The sequence below is a fragment of the Myotis lucifugus genome, unplaced genomic scaffold (assembly GCF_000147115.1).
Source record: "Myotis lucifugus unplaced genomic scaffold, Myoluc2.0 scaffold_108, whole genome shotgun sequence".
In the NCBI taxonomy this organism is placed as follows: domain Eukaryota; kingdom Metazoa; phylum Chordata; class Mammalia; order Chiroptera; family Vespertilionidae; genus Myotis; species Myotis lucifugus.
Window position 1 is genome coordinate 1,087,120 of NW_005871156.1, and position 22,328 is coordinate 1,109,447.

The 22,328-nt window shown below is 37.9% G+C and overlaps 1 protein-coding gene and 1 non-coding gene across 7 annotated transcripts in view; one reads left to right on the plus strand and one right to left on the minus strand.

Moving 5' to 3' along the window:
- Positions 1–17,973, plus strand: part of NFU1 (NFU1 iron-sulfur cluster scaffold) — a 27,396-nt gene extending 9,423 nt beyond the window's left edge. For 3 of the 6 annotated variants that reach the window (XM_014459387.2, XM_023757443.1, XM_014459389.2), the window contains exons 4-8: positions 2,471–2,537; positions 7,404–7,530; positions 12,153–12,213; positions 14,614–14,788; positions 17,788–17,973. In XM_014459387.2, the coding sequence (XP_014314873.1) occupies positions 2,471–2,537; positions 7,404–7,530; positions 12,153–12,213; positions 14,614–14,788; positions 17,788–17,832 (475 nt within the window). In that variant the 3' untranslated portion in view covers positions 17,833–17,973. Of the gene's footprint in view, positions 1–2,470; positions 2,538–4,258; positions 4,284–7,403; positions 7,531–12,152; positions 12,214–14,613; positions 14,789–17,787 lie in introns of all 6 variants that reach the window. The other 3 variants (XM_006092973.3, XM_023757441.1, XM_023757442.1) reach the window with 2 other exon arrangements.
- LOC111826887 lies at positions 9,169–9,275 on the minus strand. The gene has a single exon (XR_002830326.1). It is a non-coding gene; the product is annotated as a U6 spliceosomal RNA (small nuclear RNA).
- Positions 17,974–22,328: the final 4,355 nt, after the last annotated feature.

Sequence of the window (22,328 nt, forward strand, 5' to 3'; positions counted from 1 at the left end):
ATTGGCCCTACCCTGAGCGTGACTGAGGGTGGCATCGCAACCTCCCGATCCGCCCTGCTCTGTGCATGACGGGGCGGCGCCCCAACTCCCAAATCGGCCCTGCTCTGAGCCTGACCAGGGGCTGCACTTAGGGATTGGGCCTGCCCTCTGCCACCCGGGAGCAGGCCTAAGCCAGCAGGTCGTTATCTTCGGAGGGGTCCCAGACTGCGAGAGGGCACAGGCCGGGCTGGGGGACCCCCCTCCCCCCGCCCCCCGAGTGCACAAATTTTTGTGTACCGGGCCTCTAGTAAACAATAAAATCATTGGAATGTAACTCTTTTTAGCTGATAGCTAAAGAAATTATTTATAATAAGAGTCAGTATCAATTGACATTTTTAGTAAGCTGTGCCTGATACTGATTACCAAGGATATTTGGAAAATATCACTTAAATAATTTTCTCCATATATACCCTTTTTAAAAATCTCATTTAGGGGGGTCAGAAATATGCTTATCTCAAGAATAGTTTTTAAAATCTCTAATTAATAAAAATACATATTTCCTTGACCTAAACATGCTGCTTGTCAGAATATACCTTAGAGCATTTGTTTTTTATAATTTTTGATTCAAGCCACAATAAGAAATGTTTTATGTTATGACTCAATACACACACCACATACACATATATACATATACAGGTATCCATATATATGTGAACATAGACACACACAAATATATATGTATATATACACATATATGTGTATGTTTGTATGAAACAAGTGTTTGATGGGACATTTTCGCCCTTTCGATGTGTGATGCATTCTTATATTTTGTTTCTTCTTTTTATTTTATTCTGTTCTGTTTTATTAGATAAAATTTTGGTCACTACATCATTAATTTCACAACCTGCTGGTGGGCTTGAAAAATACTCTCTAGAGCAGCGGTTCTCAACCTGTGGGTTGCGACCCCTTTGGGTGTCCAACGACCCTTTCACAGGGGTCGCCTAAAACCATCGGAAAACACATATATAATTACATATTGTTTTTGTGATTAATCACTATGCTTTAATTATGTTCAATTTGTATACAATGAAAATACATCCTGCATATCAGATATTTACATTACAATTCATAACAGTAGCAAAATTTCAGTTATGAAGTAGCAGCGAAAATAATTTTATGGTTGGGGGTCACCACAACATGAGGAACTGTATTAAAGGGTCATGGCATTAGGAAGGTTGAGAACCACTGCTCTAGAGAATACCCGCATATGTACACAAGGTGTGTGCAAGGAGGTTCATTGTAGCCTTATTGGTGGGGGAATAAGTTAGAAACAACCAAAATATTCATCAATAGGAAGAGTTAGATAAACATTGTTCATCCATAGTCTTCACATATTAAAAAGGATGAGAGGGACCCATATTTACCATCACAGAATGACCTCTAAGACATACTGTTAAGTGAAGAAAGCAAGTTTCAGGACAGTAAGTGCAATATGATTATTATATGTCTAAAAACAAAAAAACAAAACAGATGCCTCACAAAGGCTTGCACATAAATCTGTATAGTAGCATTATCTATAATAACCTCATCCCCAAAAATCTGAAATGTCCATCAACTGTGGAATGACTAAACAGATTGTAAATGCCCATATACTAGTAATGTAATACTACTCGACATAAAGTAGAACAGTGATGGCGAACCTATGACACCTCTGACACGCGAACTCATTTTTTTGGTTGATTTTTCTTTGTTAAATGGCATTTAAATATATAAAATAAATATCAAAAATATAAGTCTTTGTTTTACTATGGTTGCAAATATCAAAAAAATTCTGTATGTGACACGGCACCAGAGTTAAGTTAGGGATTGTCCAAAATGCTGACACGCCGAGCTCAAAAGGTTCGCCATCACTGAAGTAGAATGAACTATTCATACAAAAAAACAAGGATGACTCTCAAAAGCATTATGATAAGTGAAAGAAGCCAGACTCAAAGACTGTATGGTTTCATTAATATGAAACTCTAGCAAAGACAAAGCAGTAGTGGCATAAAGATCAATAGTTACCAGGGTGACAGATGTGCTAACTAACCTTATTGTGGTGATCATTTCACAGTATATATGTATATCAAGTCATCACGTTGTGCACCTTCAACTTACACAGTGTTTTATGTCAGTTATATTTCAGTGAAGCTGGAAACATTTTTTAAAGCAAAAGTAAAAAGTTATTTCCATAAAACAAAAGTTAATAGAACATGGAGGTAAAGCAAGAGGGGTGAATGCAAAGGGAAATGAGGGATCTTTTGCAGTAATAAAAATGTTTTATATCTTTATTGTGGGATTGCTTGATTGTAGGGGAAGATGATAAAACGAGATTGGCCATGACTTGAAACTGATGATGGGTACATGGAAGTCCTTTTATTTTTCTCTGTACTTTTGTTTATGTGTAAACTTTTCATAATTAAACATTTTATTATCTCTTATTTTTTCACAGGCAATTATTTAGGATTGAAGGAGTAAAAAGTGTCTTCTTTGGACCAGATTTCATCACTGTCACAAAGGTAAACATAGGGGGATATAAAATAAGATGTGAAGCACTTTTAATTTTCCTGAGTCAAATGCTCTCCAGAATTTCCATTCTTAATGTATTTTATACGTACGGTTACCTAAAAAAATCTCAAGTTAAGTTTACTTCTCACATTTCTTAAGTTAATTATTTAATATAATTTCCAGATCCCTCATTTTTTAAAAGGGAAAAATTTGAGCTTCAAGATTGTATAGGTAGCCTACAGCAGGGCCAAGACTTAACCTTGGCAAGTCTAGAATTTAGGCTTCCAAGTATTATTTTTACTAATTTTTAATGTAAATTGATAGAGTAAAAAGAGAAGGAAATAATCACACAAAATATATATTTGACCAACAGAATGATTGAATATATATATCTCCTTTCAAAGTGGGCACTTACATCATGGCATCTGACCCATTCTACTGTCCTGCAATAACCCTTCAGAGTTTCATACATAAAAGCAGTGGACTCTAAGTTCTTACGTTACCCACTGCAACAGCTAACATGGCATCTGCTAGAAAAGGCTGTTTCATATTTAAGTCTACTAGGTTAATGAGAAATGAACTATTTAAATTTGAACTATGTATCCTTTTAAATCAATTGACATGTATACACCAAATTTAATCATTTGTATAATTTCCATCAAAATAAAAAGTATTCTTTCAACTCCTCTTAAGCAATTTTAAAGGATTACTCTGAGTTCTTCATGTACCAAAAAGTGGATATATTGGGTTAGTCCACTAACATGTTACATCTAGTCCAGTATTCTTTTGTAGCTGTTTCTCAGAAAGTCCTTTCTTGACCATATTTGTGAAAGTGTCACTTCTCCCAAGAGCTCATTGCCCTGTTCATTTTCTTTTTCTTAAAAATATATATATATATATATATATATATATATATATATATATATATATATATATATATATATTTGAGTTTAGAGAGGAAGGGAAAGGCAGAGAAAGATAGATACATCAGTGATGAGAGAGATCATTGATTGGCTGCCTCCTGCACACCCCCTACTGGGGAACAAGCCTGCAACCTGGGTATGTGCCCTGACCAGGAATCCAACCGTGACCTCCTGATTCATAGGTCCTTGTGAAATCATTGAGCCACACCAGCTGGGCCCTTGTTGATTTTCTTCATTGCGCTTATCTTAATCATATTTTTTTTATTTTTATTCCCTGTCTTTCCTGCACTAGAATATAAACTCTGTAAAAATAAAAATTGTCCATCTTGTAAAGACCCCTAGAACAACAACAACAACAACAACAAACAAAAAGAAAAAAAGATCACCTAGAACAATGCCTGGCATATAGTGCACTCAAATACATTTTTCTAGAAGGAAACAGTGTCTAAATTGAATTTTCAGCCTTCAAGTGGCTTCCCACAAATGTAGGATCATAGTGAGCAAATCTGTGTTAACTACTTTCTAGTCTTTTCAGTTTAGAGACACTGGCCTATCCTTGTTATTCAGTTTTCTTTCTTTGATATTTTTTGAGGTAGAAAAAAGGACCAACATTTATTTAATATCTCTAACATGTAGGCTATGGCATGAATGCTTTACATATATTATCTGGTTTAATTCTTGCAACTAGTCTTTATTTTACAAGCAGGAAATTATGTATTTATTTTAAGCCACTTTTATTTAGTTCTTTAACATATAGTCTATGCTATATAAGATTTTTTTAGATAAAAACATGTGATTATATCTTACAGGGTTTTTGTTCTTGATTTGATTTTGGTAAGTCATCTTTCATTTCCCTTCCCCTTCATAATTTAGTTACCCTTTTTGAAATTTCTTCAGCTCCACTAGTTTTTCTTAATGACATGACAGCTAATAAATAATATTCCAAATGAGGGCACACATTGATATTTAATAGGTAGAATAGCAGACTGCATTTGTTTTCTTTCAGTTAACCTTTCTCATTATGGACTATTCCATTTACCTGACATCTTTAGTGATTTCCTGTTTCCCTTTTGATCTGTAATTAATAATTCTGAGGCTTCTTTATGCATCATTTATCATTTTTTTCTAAATGTGTAAGTGTATTTTCAGCTTATATGCTGCCTTTTTGTCTCATTCAACTTCAGGAAATTTTTCTTTTTGTTACCAAGATTTCCTTACTCAATAGAACCCAATGTTTACTGAAGATCTGAGGTAGCCCTTTGGTCCATCTTCCAAATAATTTTTTAGAACATTACCTCTAACTAGTTCCCATTCCCAATCACTAAAGCATGTCACTAGTTTTGCTTTTGTATCCATAGCAGTGCCCATTTATCTCCGCTCTGTGTACTGCCTTTAAATTGGTTCTTAATCTATTAAAATATCATTCTTATGCATGTAGCCTCAATTTTTTGTAGTCTTTAAGCATAGACCCTAGCCAACAGTTTCCTGAGAGTCTGAGTAGACTTCATCTAATAGTTTTTCCTTCTAGAAAAACTATTTCCTTTTCTTTTTAATATTTATGGATAATAAAGACCATTATAAACTGATGAACAAAAATAGATACAGAGGCAGAGCAGCATCGAACAGACTGTCAAACTACAGCGGGAAGGCTGGGAAGGGTTGGGGGGTGGGAAGGGGGGGTAAGATCAACCGAAGGACTTGTATGCATGCATATAAGCATAACCAATGGATATAAGACACTGGGGGGTAGGGGAAGCCGGGGGAATGTCAAGGGGGGAGGGAAGAAGGATACATATGTAATACTCTTTGTAATACTTTAAGCAATTAAAAAAAATTAAAAAAATTAAATGTAAAAGAAAATAAATAAATAATTATTTTTAAATCCTCACCTGAGGAGGTGTGTGTGTGTGTGTGTGTGTGTGTGTGTATTTTTTAATTGATTTAGAGAGAGAGAGGAACATCAATGTGTGAGAGAAACATTGATTGGTTGCCTCCTATACACACCCCGACTGGAGATTGAACCCGAAACTTAGATATGTGCTTTGACCGGGAATTGAATCCGCAACCATTTTGGTGTACGGGATGACATTCAACCAATTGAGCTACCTGGTCAGACTGAAGAGCTCTCCTTTAAAAAACTAAAACAGTAGCCCAGCCAGCAAGGCTCAGTGGTTGAGCGTCGACCTATGAACCAGGAGGTCATGGTTTAATTCCCAGTCAGGGCACATGCCTGGGTTGTGTGCTTAATCCCCAGTAGGGGCCATGCAGGAGGCAGCCAATCAATGATTCTTTCTCATCATTGATGTTTCTCTCTCTCCCTCTCCCTTCTTCTCTGAAATCAATAAAAATATTAAAAAACAAACAAACCTAAAACAATATATCCTGCCTTTCTCTTTTTAGACATTAGTACTATTTAGGTGTTTAAGAATTATACCTTTTTTTTTTTTAATGGAATCAACTAGTCGGTCAGATTTGGGGGTGAAATAGTTATTGATTCTTTCTTGAGGATTCTGGTCTTTTTTTGTATATTTTATTGATTTTTTTACAGAGAGGAAGGGAAAGGGATAGAGAGTTAGAAATATCGATGAGAGAGAAACATCGATCAGCTGCCTCCTGCACACTCCCTACTGGGGATGTGCCCGCAACCAAGGTACATGCCCTTGACCGGAATCGAACCTGGGACCCTTGAGTCTGCAGGCTGACGCTCTATCCACTGAGCCAAACCGGTTAGGGCGAGGATACTGGTCTTGTTGACAGTTCACAAGTCTTCTAGCCCAGTAGCCATGGATAAGACATGTTAGAAGTTTTGGTTCTACAGTTGTGTCATTGGATTTTGTCAATACTCTTAAGTAATATATGTAAATTGAATTTTTTAATAGTTGTCAGATATCTTATGTATTTGGTCAAACAGTTATATCCTACTTAAAAGAATGGGATATTTCTTTATCTTCTATATATATTTTAATTTTAATTATTGATTTTTTTTTAGAGCGAGAGGGAAAGAGAAATACATTGTGTTGTTCCACTTATTTATGCATTCATTAGTTGATTTTATTTTTAATTCAGCCCTTTAAAAAATCTTAAAATTTTTAAAAATATTTATTGATTGATTTTTAGAGAGAGAGAGGAAGGGGGAGAGAGACAGACAGGCAGTGATTTTTTCCACTTGTTTATGCATTCATTGGATGATTCTTATATCTGCCCTGACTGGGGATTGAACCTGCAACCTTGACATATTGGGACAACACTCTAACTAACTGAGCTACCTGGCCAGGACCATTGGTTAATTCTTTTATTTTTTTGTTAATCATCACCTGAGGATATTTTTTCCATTTTTAGAGACAGTGGAAGGGAGATTGGGAGGGAGGGGGAGAGAAACATTGATGTGAGAGAGACACATTGATTGGTTGCCTCCCGCACACACCCCTACTGGGGCTGGGGATGGAACCTGCAACCCAGGTACGTGCCTTTGACCAGGAATTGAACTCGAGAGCCTTCAGTGTGCGGGCTGATGCTTTAACCACTGAACAACACTGTCCAGCGCCAGCCAGGGCCTCTTTATCCTCATTAACATAGAGAGTCCTTATTCTGTATTTTAACTGTGTTTACTTCTTGAAAAAATATATTTTTTTATCATTTTGATATCCCCTATATAGGGTATGATATACATACAGCACACTTAGTGCAAGTTTGATGAATGAATGAATGAGAAATATTCTAGGATTGTATCTTCTGAAAGTCATTATAAGCCATATTCTTTAAGAACTGGACCTGACATGTATTCTCCAGAAATGAGTACTGTTGCATAGTACAGGATACACACACACACACACACACACACACACACACACACACACACACACATAAAAGATGCTTAAAAGATACGAAGTCTTGTTTTATATTTGTCTATGCCCTTGGGTAGAAATTTTAGCATTTTTCTTCAATTATTTACAGGAAAGTGAAGAGTTAGACTGGAATTTACTGAAACCCGATATTTATGCAACAATCATGGATTTCTTTGCATCTGGCTTACCCTTAGTCACTGAGGAAACATCTTCAGGAGAAGCAGGTGATATGTTGGGTAATTAATATTTATCTTTTTTTTTAAAAAAAGCTTTTCTACATTCTTCTCATTTGCTTTGATTTCAGAAATCATGGATGTACAGATTTTTATCATTGTACTATATTTAGCTCTGGAACCAATTCCGAGGAAATAAAACTTCATATATACTAGTTTTGCCCATCGTTTTTGAAAATCTGTAAATAAATTGAATCTGTTACACAAAAGTACATTTTTCAATTATAAAAATTTTCAGACATACAGAAAATAGTATAAAGCTTACCAATTTGCCTCCTCTCAGATTTAACAAATGTTAATTTTTGGCTATAATTGCTTTAAATCCATATTTTAATAAAATATTAAAGACACAGCCAAAGCCCTACAACCCCCATCCCTTTTCCCTTTCTGCTTCCAGAGATGTATGTAAACTCTGTTTGTTTTAAAATTTTTTCCCCCAAATATATTTTTATTGATTTAAGAGAGGAAGGGAGAAAGAAGGAAACATCAATGATGAGAGAGAATCATCGATCGGCTGCCTCCTGCACACCCCCTACTGGGGATCGAGCCCCCAACCCGGCATTTGCTCTTGACTAGAGTCAAACCTGGGACCTTTGAGTCTGCAGGCCGACACTCTATCCACAGAGCCAAACCAGGTAGGGCTAAACTCGGTTTGTTTTAAAACATTTATTACAAATACAAGTCTCTGCAGGGAATATATAACATTGGTGTTTTTTTTTCAACTTTAAATAACTTGTGCTATATGCAACTTTCCTCTTTTTCACTGAGTATAACATTTTGAAATACATCCATTTTGAAAAAAATGTAGTTCTATTTAGTTTAAGTGCTGGATAATCATTATATGAATAAACTACAGTTAATTATTTTGTTTCTTATGTTCAAGTGAATTATTTGTGCAATTTCTATTACAAATATTGCAGTGGGCATCTTTGTACTGTCTCTTTGTGCATATGTGGAGAGTTTCTGTAGCATATATATTCCTTTTTTTCCCCATTGATTTCAGATAGAGTGGAAGAGGAAGAGAGGGAGGAGAGAGAGAGACAGAGACAGAGAGAGACATCGATTGGTTGTCTCCCGCATGTGTCCCAACCAGTGCAGGTGGGGAGCAAACCTGCAACCCAGGTACATGCCCTTGATCAGGAATGGAACCCACAACTCTTTGGTGTGGGGGCAATGCTCTAACCACGGAGCACACTAGCCAGAGCATAGCGTATATTCCTAGAAGTAGAATTGCTGTATTATAAATTGTTATAATGTACATACAAATCAGCAGTGTACAAGAATTTACTTTCTTATATCTTTATTATCACTTAGTGTCTTACATTTTTTTAACCAGTATTTAAGTGTAAAATGGTGCCTTGTTTTAATTGCATTTCCTTGGTATTATGATACTGAGCCTGAAGGTTTCCATATGTTTACTGGTCATTATTTTCCTTCTCAATATATTTCCTGTTCATAATCTTTGCCTATTTTTTAAAAATTGAATTACATGTCTTTTTTGTATCAATTTTACCAGGTTTTTAAGAAGTATTCTGAGTGTCAGTTTTTTGTTAGTTTTTTTCTAGCAGATACCATCTCCATAACCACGCCTTATCTTTTCTCTGTGTTTAGAATAGCTTTTGTCATTCAGAGATTTTTAAAGAAAATATGGAATGTTTCATGAATCTGTGTGTTGCCTTTGCTCATGGGCCATGCTAATCTTCTCTTTATCAATCCAATTTTAGTTTTTGTGTTGCCAAAGCAAACACAGTTTTTCTTTTTTAAAATATATTTTTATTGATTTCAGAGAGGAAAGAAGAGGGAGAAAGAGATAGAAACATCAGTGATGATAGAGAATCATTGATTGGCTGCCTCCTGCATGCCCCACACTGGGGATCAAGCCCACAACCCAGGCATGTGCCCTGATCGGGAATCGAACCATGACCTCTTGGTTCATAAGTTGACACTCAAATACTGAGCCACGCTGGCCTAGTGGCAGTTTTTCTTTTTAATGTAGTCACATACATTCATCTTTTCCTTTATGTGTTTGTGCTTTTTGTATTTTATTGTAAATAAGTTATTTTGTGTAAAGGACTTAGAAGAGGAATTGCACATGGAGCTCAAGTATTAGCTCAAGTATTATATTTGTTGTTGATGAAGATTTTCCTTTCTCCAGTATCATAAAGATATTGTTATGTGTGTATGTGTATATACACACAAACATTTGCATAATGCCTTTAGATGGTACAGTTACATTTTCTAGGTATATACCCTAAATGAGTCTTATAAGTGTACACAAGACAGCATGTGGAAGCATGTTCTTTGAAATATTTAAAAAATATATCAGCAGTGCCCAGCCAGTGTGGCTCAGAGGTTGAGCATTGTTCCAGGAACCAAGAGGTCACTGGTTAGATTCCAGGTCAGGGCACATGCCAGGTTTTGGGCCCAATCCCCAGTAGGGGGCGTGCAGGAGGCAGCTAATCAATGATTCTGTCTATATCCCTTTCCCTTCCTCTCTCTCTCTATCTCTCTAATCAATAAAAACATATTTAAAAAACATATCTCAGTAGGTAAAAGAAATGAACCAGATTGGAAGATATCAATATAAAAAGATATAAAAGGAAATATTAAGTGATAAAGGAAAAGTGGAGAGTATATTTATTTACACACACATATGCCATTTATGCATGAAACAGTTACTTGTGCTTGTTTTTTTAAAATATATTTTCATTGATTTCAGATAGGAAGGGAGAAGGAGGGAGAGAAACCCAATGATGAAAGAGAAACATTGATCGGCTGCCTCTGGCATGTCTCCTACTGGGGATCGAGCCCAAAACCTGGGCATGTGCCTGACCTGGAATCTCACTGGTGACCTCTTGGTTCCTGGGTCAGTGACCACTGAGCCACACCGGCCAGGCCAGTTATTTGTTTTTTTGATGGGTATATACATAAAGTTGATATGATATTTTGAGAGCCATTTGATTATGTCTACCAAATTTTAAAAATATATAAACCTGTTGACCCAAATATCCTATCACTAGTAATTTATTTTACAAATATACTTAAAAAAGTAAACTGATAAATACTTTACACAAGCATGCATGCTGCAGGATTGTTAGAAATAGCAGTGAACTAGAAACAACTGAAATAAGAAACTAAAGAAACAAATTAATACAAAATTTTTTATGTACCTATTTTTAAAATTGAGAAATCTGTACATGATGATATGGCACATGATGTACCTTTAAGATATATTAAATAGAGAAAGTCAAGGTATAGAACAATGTGTATTGTGGAATCTCATCTGTGTAAATATACACATGGAAATGTAAACATATATTAGAAGGGTGTTCACTAAACTCATGATTGTGGTTGCCTATGGAAGTAACAGTGGGGAACAGAACTTAGGTTTGCTGATGTAAGAGAATTTTAGTTTTATTACTTTTTATTTTTTTAAAAAAGATTCAAAGTTAATATAATCTAATATTGATAGTTGTTGCCCATGTTGTTGCTAGAACTCTAGTGTTTGTTATAGTGTAATTTGAATTGTCTACATTTTTAGTTTTCCTGACGGTAAATAAATTTCTCAAAATTATTTAAAACCAATAAAAAGGCATTGGTGAAAATCAGTATATAACCTTACAAAGTAAAAGAAAAACAAAAATGAAACAAAATTTAAAAACAACTTTTTGCTTAGACTTGGAGAACATTTTGGAAATTAGCACAAGGCTTATATCTATATTTAGTATGATCCTCATTTTGAAAACCACAAAATTAAGAAATTGAAAATGTAACTTAACTGAGAAAGTAGGTGTGCCTTTTTGTCTCAAAGTTTCCATCAGTATCCAAACAACCTCTTTTTTCTTTCACTTTTCAATCCTTGAGAATGAGGAAAGTTTACAAATGTATTGATCAAAAAATTGAAACCCTACTATCATTAGTAGGTTAAGTTATTTTGGCATACTCACCTTTATTGCCAGATATTGAATTGATCAGTACTCCTTAATTTTTCTTCAGAGAATTGAAGGAATGATCTTTTCATTTCCCTCAAATCACTTTATCACCGTACCAAGCTACATGTCCTGTGCTTTTATTTTTTTAACTAGAGACCCAGTGCATGAAATTCGTGCACTGGGAGGGAGGGGTCCCTCAGCCCGGCCTGTGCCCTCTCATAGTCTGGGAGCCCTTGTGGGATGTCCAACTGCCGGCTTAGGCCCGCTTCCCAAGGTCCTAAGCTGGCCCTCTTGCAGTCTGGGACCCCTTGCTCCTTAACGCCCGTCTGCTCACTTCTCCTTTCTGCTTGGCTTGCTGCTCCTTAGCGCTGCCGTGGAGGCAGGAGAGGCTCCCGCCACCGCCACTGCGCTCGCCAGCCATGAGCCCGGCTTCTGGGTGAGCAGTGCTTCCCCTGTGGGAGCGCATTGACCATCAGGGGGCAGCTCCTGCGTTAAACGTCTGCACCCTGGTGGTCAGTGTGCATCATAGCAACCAGTTGTTCTGGTCATTCCACCATAACGGTTGCTTAGGCTTTTATTATATAGATAAAATATTAAAATTACTAGGTTAAAATTATCCTATTTTAATAGTACTTGTATTTGCCTGATATGAAGTGTCTACTGTTAATATGTTTTATTTGTAATTGTTTCTAGCATCTGAAGAAGATGATGAAGTTGTGGCAATGATTAAAGAACTATTAGATACAAGAATACGGTATGTGCTTATCTTTCTACTTGAGATCATATATACTGCAGAGCCAATTTTCATTATAGCAATTTACATTTGGTTGTCTGTGAGATTATATTAGAGTTTTAAAAGAAGTATAAGTTAATGTAAACCACAGAAGGTTACCATGATAGTTGTCTATATTCACTCCAAATTTTAAAACTATCTAAACATAATCAGTAAAGTACTTTATCTTTCACGGTTACCATTTAGGTTTGATATTGTTATAATACCAAATTTCTGAGAAAAAAAATTAAGAGTGTTTGGGAAGATTGTGAGGAGAGGATTACTTGTATTTTAGGCTATTATCCGTAAAGAATAAAATTAAATAAGTAGAGAACTTCCTGCTCTGATTTTTTGCTTGTAGCAGACCAATGGCCCTGGTGTTAAGTCCCAGAAAAGCTAGGTAAAATACAATTTTAAAAAAATTGTGTGTGAAGACATTAAATAGCTAACAAAGCAAACAAGATCTGGTAGGGAAGAAAGCACATTGAGGCTTCCCTCTGGGCATTTGCTGATTCTTGGTGTGAGGCTAGAGCAGCCGTGGGCGGCCCGTTTGAAATGAATAAAACTAAAAAAAAAAAAAAGACCGTACCCTTTTATGTAATGATGTTTACTTTGAATTTATATTAGTTCACACAAACACTCCATCCATGCTTTTGTTCCGGCCCTCCGGTCCAGTTTAAGAACCCATTGTGGCCCTCGAGTCAAAAAGTTTGCCCACCCCTGGGCTAGAGTATGAGAAGCTGGCTTGGGGCAGCTGCTAAGAATCAGAAAAACCATATAGCTTTTAGCAAATTTGTTGAAATGGGAAGACGACAATTAAAATTCTGGGTCAATAAAGCTTTGACTTAAAGGGCCAAGATCCTAGAGAGAAGTTAAGAAAAAGTAAGCCCAACACTCAGAGGTTCTCTCCACATGGCACATGCTTATTCTTAGCTGTGTAAGAGAAGAGACTAAGAGGTCAAACAAAAAGCAGTTGGAACGCTAAACAGAGTTTTGACAGTTGTACGGTTCTGGGAGTAACAGAAATTGGAGTTTAGGACCAGTCAAGGAGGGTTGGGGCCTCAAGAAACATCCAGACTCTTAGTTGGGTTTCCTATAGGACTATACCCTTGAAATGGGGGCAAACCAGAGGTAGACCATGGTCAAGAAAGAAATCACAAAGGAAATTTAAAATAGAATATCTGCATCACTTTTGAGTTTTTTCAAAAATAGTTTTTTTGACAGGACACAAGAAAAATCAAGGAAAAAAACATTAATTAGACTACAGTAGAATTATGACTCTCTTCATCAAAAGATGCCATTTACAGTGAAAAGCAAAGCACAGAGTAGAAGGTATTTGTAATACATATATGACAGACTATATTTTAAAACTCTTACAATTTGTTAAGAAAACAAATATTCAGAGACTGAAGCAGTCTCTTTATGAAAGCACTGGAGCAGCTACTCAAAAACTATAGTAGCCAAATGGCCACTAGACACGAGAAAGTGCTCAACCTCATTAGTCATTGTGAATATTCAAATTAAAGCCACAATGAACTATCACTGCACATCCACAAGAATGGTTAAAATAATTAAGATTGACAACACCAATTGCTATTGAGGATGTAGAGCAACAGGAACTCTCTTATACCACTTGTGGGAATATAAGTTTATATAACTCTGGAAAACTATTTAGCATTTTCTGCTAAATCTGAACATATGCATATCCTTTTGTTTTTAAATCCTCACCCAAGGATATGTTTATTTATTTGAGAAAATTAATTGAATTGATTGTATGTGATTTCTACATTTTTCTTATTAATGTTATATTTCAATGAAAAGTTTACCTGAAAAAGAAAGCTAGCATGTGTCAAATTCTCTGTATTCACCCAAAAGAAATTGAGTATATCTTAGGTAATTACTATAATTATTAGGAAATTTGAAATTTTAAATGCTGAAAAAATGAATAAGCAAGACTAAATATAAAAAGTAGAGCATATATTTATATGAATGAAAGTGACAAAATTAAAATTATAAATGAGACTAGCCCAGCCGTGGGCAAACTACCGCCCGCGGGCCGGATCCGGCAGTTTGAAATGAATAAAACTAAAAAAACAAAAGACCGTACCCTTTTATGTAATGATGTTTACTTTGAATTTATATTAGTTCACACAAACACTCCATCCATGCTTTTGTTCCGGCCCTCCGGTCCAGTTTAAGAACCCATTGTGGCCCTCGAGTCAAAAAGTTTGCCCACCCCTGGACTAGCCTCATTTATTTTCTATTGTAAAAGTAACGCTGACTTTGAATTTACCAATACAAAATCTAAACTCTTAGTTATATTAAATTTTTTTGATGAAAATTTCTATTCTCTTAAATATCACAAATATACTGTGACCACAGGCCAACTGTGCAGGAAGATGGAGGAGATGTAATATATAAGGGCTTTGAAGATGGTATCGTACAGCTGAAACTCCAAGGTTCTTGTACCAGCTGCCCTAGTTCAATCATTACTCTGAAAAATGGAATTCAGAACATGCTGCAGTTTTATATTCCAGAAGTAGAAGGCGTAGAACAGGTATGCCAATATTATGCAATGGTTTTAATATTAAAATATCAAATAGATTTAAAATAAACATTTGAGAAGAAAAGCAATTCATGACCTGACATTTTCTTCAAGGGCTGGATCTTAGTGTTACAATTTTTATCAGACTTTATGACTCTTTAATTTAGAATTAACTTTAGTGTTATGAATACCTACTGTGTGCCAGGCATTTTTACAAATATTACTTCATTTAATCTCCTAATAGTATGGTATATTAATTGAGCCATTTCTATTTTGTTCATAGGAAATTGAGACTCAGGGCATACTGCTGCTTTGGTTGTGAAAAAATTAGAAGTGGATTCAAAACATCATAGTGTTTTGTAGATGAGATTTAGAAGTCTTTAGAGCAGTGGTTCTCAACCTGTGGGTCGCGACCCCTTTGGCGGTCGAACGACCCTTTCACAGGGGTCGCCTAAGACCATCCTGCATATCAGATATTTACCTTATGCTTCATAACAGTAGCAACATAACAGTTATGAAATAGCAACGAAAATAATTTTATGATTGCGTCACAACATGAGGAACTGTATTTAAAGGGCCAGAAGGTTGAGAACCACTGCTTTAGAGGAACAGCTCCAGTACGTCATATTTATCCACTACTTGTTCTTACATTTATCCACTTCTTGTTCTTAAATGTGCAGGCAAGAAGCTCATCAAGAGATCATAGTACTTTGTTTTACAGTAAAACAGAGCATTGAGTAGAATAGAGCTTTATCTATAGCCTATTGTCAGCATTTTTCTGCCCCAAGATACTTAAGGAATATAGCACAGCATCTTCTAAGCAGTAATAGTCACCCTCACTGCAGTGATTCTCAACCAGGAGACATGGCCTTATGGAGAGAGATTATCAAGAAGGGAAAGAGTATGTGGAAGTTAGAAATTTGGAAAAACTCTTCAGGTAATTCTGTGCCTTTAAGGAGAAGACATCTCCTTTTAGTGCCTTTGGGGAATCACTCATGTCTGGGTAGTATTAAAATATGTCCTTTTGTGGGGATTGCCGGTTGTGGGGGAGTTCACGTGGGATGGGGGGGTAGAGGCAGGTATAGGGGGAAAATGATGATGAAAGGAGACTTGACTTGAGGAGGATGAACACACAATACATTGTACAAGATGATGTGTTGTGGAATTGTGCATCTGAAACATAATTTTGTTAACCAGTGACACCCCAATAAATTCAATAAAAAGGAGAAAAGTAGAAAATATTGAAGCTAAGAAAAAAATTGTCCTTTTGGTACAACACATGCCATCTCCTCTTTGAACTCCTCTTTTAAGTCCTCAGCTTAAAATTAAGCTCTACTTTGGTCCAAAGCCGCTTTCTGTGTCTGTTTCACTTTATGTCTGTGGGTAAGTTCCTTGAGAGCTTACCCACATACATATCTCAGTCTTTGTATTCCTCTGCAACACTTAGCCTTGTGTGTTGTTCATGTTCTTACATAGTTTGTATTAAATATTTGGAAATGGTATTCCAAAATTAGGAATATTCTGCCTAAAATAGGAGTTGATAAAATTTTTTGGATTGGGTGTTGCTGAGATTGGATATAAAATATCAATTTCTTGGAAGTAAATGTCCATTTTTACTTAACACAAAAGAGAAACCATTAGATAATTGTTTTTCCATTGATTGTCTCAGATCAGAACCAGATTTGTCTAAATTTAAAAATAAACAAACATTTTTTTCCATTTTCTGCCATATGCCTTTTCTTTTTATTGGCCATATCCCTTTTAAAAAATTACATTAGCTGACACTGTGGATTGACAAAGGAACATTTTTGTTTACTTGTCCAGGGTGGGGTGATGAATTGGCTGTCAGATTGTAAACTTGAATTGGCATTTAATTGTAGTAGGTGTGGTGAAGAGAAAAAAAGTTCTTCGGTTTATATAACTCTCTTCCTTACCAAAGGAGTTGTTCTTTATTATTTGAGTAATATATTAACTCATGAAAAGACATTAATTTTATTTTTTTCTTCAAGTATTCATTAGTTTTATTAACTTATTAGAAATGAAAGTCTTAACATTTTTTTAAGGTTTGAAATGAATTTTTATCTGAGTAAGATAAAATAGTTGCCAATATATTTTGTTTACTTACTTTTTTTGGGGATTCATTTTTCTTTTAAAAATTTTTTTATTGATTGATTTTTAGAGAGGGAGAGGAAGGAAGAGATAGAGAGAAACATCAATTTATTGTTCCACTTATTTTTTTTAATATATATTTTTTATTGATTTCAGAGAGGAAGGGAGTGAGATAGAAACATTAATGAAGAGAGAGAATCATTGATTGGCTGCCTCCTGCAAGCCCCCACTGCGGGGGGATCGAGCCCACAACCCAGGCATGTGCCCTTAGCCCGAATTGAACCTGGGACCCTTTAGTCCGCAGGCTGATGCTTTATCCACTGAGCCAAACCTGCAAAAGCTTCCACTTATTTATGCATTCATTGGTTGATTCTTGCATGTGCCCTGATGGGGGATCGAACTGGAAACCTTGGCATATCTGGGCGACACTAACCAATTGAGCTATCTGGCCAGGGCTCAGGATTCATTTTTCTAATGTATATTTTTACAGTTTGGTATAGAACCCCAGAATATATTTAAATAAATAAGATGCTGTTCTGTTAGGGAGGGGGGTAATCAATTACATTAGTCTTATGACTAGGAAATACCAATTAATCTTTATAGTCTTCTCTGACCAGCTGAGACTCTGCTATTGCCTTTTTTGGGACAAGGAAAAGAGAACAGTGCTTTTAATTAATTTGCTAATATTCAGTTTGCTTCTATGTTGTTAGGATACCAGGTTACGATGCAAACCTTGTGCTTTGGGGCTATTGATAGATTTATTTTTATTGACTTGCATTATTATAGAATAGAGTATTTCAGGTAAGAAAGTAATGTTAAAAACAATAAAATAGCAATTTCTAATTATTTTCTTAATTCTTAAATTCTCTTTGTTTTCTTTCTTTCTTTTTTTTTGGTTCTAGGTTAAGGAAGATGAATCAAATGAAAAAGAAACAAATTCACCTTAAAATATTTTGAGTTTTCTTTGGGCCCAGCAATCGGACTTATTGATACTATATACCTTGCTTTTATTATTAACTGCTAAGGAACTGCAGATTAATAAAATATGCCCTTTCTTCAGAGAATGATATATAAATAGTGCATGTTTACTTGACCTCATATGAGTTATTTATAACATCCTGAATCATTTTCTGTACACATGAATTTTATTCAGGGATATTTTTATTTTTGTTAGTCATTTTTCATGGTTAATTCTTTGCATAATGTTTGAAGCAGTTTAAAATACATTTCACGTCATCTCATTTATTTATTTTTAAAATACAGAAGTGAATAGGGAGAATATACTTTAAAAAATATTCGAAATGGCTAAGCTTTTGTGAGATGTTTGAAACTATTTTTAATGAATTTTTTATCTTGTTAAAAAAAAAACCCAACTAAACAATTCTGGTTTAAAAATGATATCAGGCTGCCCTGGCTGGTGTGGCTCAGTTGTTTGAACATTGTCCCATGCACTGAAAGGTGGCCAGTTCGATTCCTGGTCAGGGTACATGCCCAGGTTGTGGGTTTGAGACAAAAAACAAACAAACACCCACATGCACACACAAACAAATCATAATGCTGAATACTGATTAAAACAAAAACAGATTCCAGAATGTAGAAAAAAATACAATCCTATCTAATAAAAGAGAAACATGCAAATTGACCATACCCCCGAACTCTTCCCATTGGCTAATCAGGATATGCAAATTAACTGCCAACCAAGATGGCGGCCGGCAGCCAGGCAGCTGAAGCGAACAGGAGGCTTGCTTGCTCCAGTGACAGAGGAAGCCAAGGTTCCCCGCCTGCCTTGCCGGCCTCTGAGCTTGCAACTCTAAGAAACAATGTTGCAAATATAGAAGCTAAATAAAACACAGAAACCTGCTTTCAGCTGTCAGAGCTGGAGTGAGCAGAACCGAAACAATGTTGCAATTATAGAACCCAAACAAACCCTAGATTCCTGCTTTCAGCAGCTGAGGCCTCAAGCTGGAGCCGAGCCTCAGAGCTAAAGCCGGCTCTCAGCTCCAGTGACAGCCGTAGAAGGTAAATAAATCCCAGAATTAAAAAAAAAAAGATAAAAAGGAGAGGTTGGGAGCTTCAGTTGCCCGCCAGCCTGAAAACGGCCCTCAGCCCCTCACCCAGACTGGCCAGGCACCCCAGTGGGGACCCCCACCCTGAAGCAACAAGATGGCGGCTAATTTGCATACTGAAGACGGGCGGCAGCGGGCAAGGCTGTCCGCGGTCCTGGGACCCGGATCCGTGACCCTGCTGGGCGGGGTGCAGTGCTTGAGGCTGTCCGTGGTCTGGGACCTGGATTCATGTCCTCGCGGGCGGGGTGGCAGTACTTGAGGCTGTCCGCGGTCCCAGGACCAGGATCTGTGACCCTGCCAGGTGGGGGGCAGTGCTTCAGGCTGTCCGCTGTCCTGGGACCTGGATCTGTGACTCTGCCGGGTGGGGGGCAGTGCTTGAGGCTGTCCGCGGTCCCAGGACCAGTATCCGTGACACTTCACAGCGGGGAGGCAGCTCGCACGGGGGTGGATCGGCCGGGGCTGGGCAGGGCAGGATGCCTGGCTTCTGCCCAGCCCTAGTCACTCTGTGCAGGTGAGCAGCACAGAGAGCCTCTGGACAGGGGAAGCAGGCCAGCGGAGGGCGGCCTGTACTCCCACATGGTGGAGGTGACAGCTGTGAGCGCGCCAAGCAGAGCCTGCAGGCTGAGCTGAAGTAGAGCCTGCAGGCCATCAGCGCCCAGGAGTGGCTGTGCAAGATCCGCCTCCTGGCCCAGAAGGTGCAGGATCGCAGGGACAGCCACCGTGGCGGGCCAGACTGACGTCCTCCTGGCCGCACCACGGGGGTTTGCGGATCTGCAAAGCCAGAGGCCTCTGGTGTGCATATCCCCCCCTGGCGTGCGAACATCCCCCAGCACACTGTCACCCTCCCACGCCTGCAACAGTTGCAAACCAAGGCGTGCACAAGTTCCCCCCGCCTCTCCACCGCACTTCCATCAACCCAGCATGCCTAACACCCTCACAGGATGTGCACACATCCCCTCTGATGCGCTCACATCCTTTGGAGAGTGTCTGGGTGTTCTGGGTGCTGAGAGTGGGCGCCTGTGAGATGACAGTGAGAGGGCGGAGTGGTGATGCCCTGTTCCCACGGAGGCCAGTGCAGCTACGAGATCAACTCTGGGGGGTTAATGCAGGTGCTGAAGGCAGGAGCAGGTGCAGATAGACACACCTGGTGGGCATGGGCAGCCCTCTCTGAGGTGCCTTCGGTCAGCGTTCAAGATCAAGAACCCAGAGGCAGAGAGGAATTCCATCCTCTCAGTGAAACAGTGGGATAGTCGGGGCAACTGTAGAGGAGGAATGTGCACTTTGGGTGCCAGCACCCATGAGTGAAGGCTGCCCTGACTGAGCCTTGCTTGCTTGGGGCCTAGCGCACTCTTGCCAGGCAGCGGGTGACAGGATGTGCTTTTCCGAATTAATGAGAGAAAATGTTGATTCTCCTGCTGCCCACGAAGGTGGAAAGTGAAGTGGGGAGACATGTGGGGAGTGAGCAAGGTTCCCTGTCTGGGGGTTCCAAATCTGCTGTTGGTTTCTCTCACCGCTGACTAGAGATATACAGGGTGTCCCCCCAAAATGTATACACACTTTGAATACCTACTAATTCCAATGGTTTTAAGCATAAGAAGGAAACAACAATGGAGCTGTTATCTGTTAAAAGTGTGGGCACAAACAGCTAGTTGGACATTCCCTGAGAGGTCTCAGATTGGAGAGGGTGAAGGCCAGACTGAGGGACCCCTTCCCCCCGCACCCCAGTGCACGAATTTCATGCACCGGGCCACTAGTTAATTATAAGACAGTGCAGGCTGAATTGAGAAAAACTGCCTTAGCATGCTCAGGCTTTACCTTTTGCAGCAGAATCTCTCTGAAATAAAGATGAGAAGCTGATTTGGTCCTTTTACTGGCTTCTGACTCAGAGATTGATAGTCTGTGCCATGCCAGAAATTTGGACAATTATCTCTCTACTATAGGGGTACTGCTTTTTAAGATAGCCTACATAGTAAATTATCCTCTCTTCTTTTTCTGTAGTAATTCACAGACAACATTTCACAAACATTATCAGGAAAAGAAATATGGGTACAGTATATTACATCTCTGGATTTCTGGTCTCCAAAAGTACAGAGATTAAGATAGCGATGGAAACAGGAAGAGGGCGGAGTGGTGATGAATGCCAAGATTGAAGTTTTTATTTTTGTTCTTTGATTCACATAAACAGATAGTTGAGTTTGGACAATGTATTTCCTGAGCTATTATAGATAAATTCAGCTTATACTCTGGGAATTGCTTTATAAACTAGGAATTGACTCATGCAATCATGGAGGCTAGCAAGTTCAAAATCTGCAGGGTGGGATATCAGGCTGCAGACAGGGAAGAGCTGATGTTGCAGTCCAAGTCTAGCTCTACTGGTGAATTCTTTCTGCTCTGGAGAGGTGAGTCTATTGTTCTAGTCCAGCGGTTCTCAACCTGTGGGTCGCGACCCCTTTGGGGGTCAAACGACCCTTTCACAGGGGTCGCCTAAGACCATCGGAAAATACATATATAATTACATATTGCTTTTGTGATTAATCACTATGCTTTCATTATGTTCAATTTGTAACAATGAAAATACTATCCTGCATTGCAGATATTTACAATTTATAACAGTAGCAAAATTACAGTTATGAAGTAGCAACGAAAATAATTTTATGGTTGGGGGTCACCACAACATGAGGAACTGTATTAAAGGGTCGCGGCATTAGGAAGGTTGAGAACCACTGTTCTAGTCAGTCCTTCAACTGATTGCATTAGGCCCACCCACATTATGGAGGGCAAGGTGCTTTACTCAAAGTCCACCAATTTAAATGTTCATCTCATCCAAAAGCACCCTCAGACACATCCAGAATGTGTGCTAATATCTGGGCACTGTGGCTGAGCCAAAGTGACATAAAAAAAAAAATAACTGTCACAGTGAATAAAGTTTATTTTTATGATCAACTTATCTCTTTAAAAAATAAAAAAAAATTATTTTAGAGAAATTGATTTATTATTTCACTTATTTATTCATTCATTGGTTGATTCTGGCATGTGCCCTGACGGGATTGAACCCGACAACTTTGGAGTATTGGGATGATTCTCTAATCAACTGACCTACCTGGCCAGAGCCCCTGGTTAACTATCTGATTCCTTCTTCCATATCTTACCCCCTCTCTCTGCATTGTCATACTCAGTTCCACAGACTCTTATATTGTCATGTTTTTGCCCAGTGTCATCAATCGAAGTAATCTGCCCAGGTCTGCCTTCCTTCTGATTTCAGAATTATCTTCCCTTCAAAATTTACATTTCCTCAGTGACCTTTTCACACCTGGTATGGAAATGAAAAGTAATCCTATAAATAGTTTCACTCTAAAGTGTTAATAGATCATAATGAC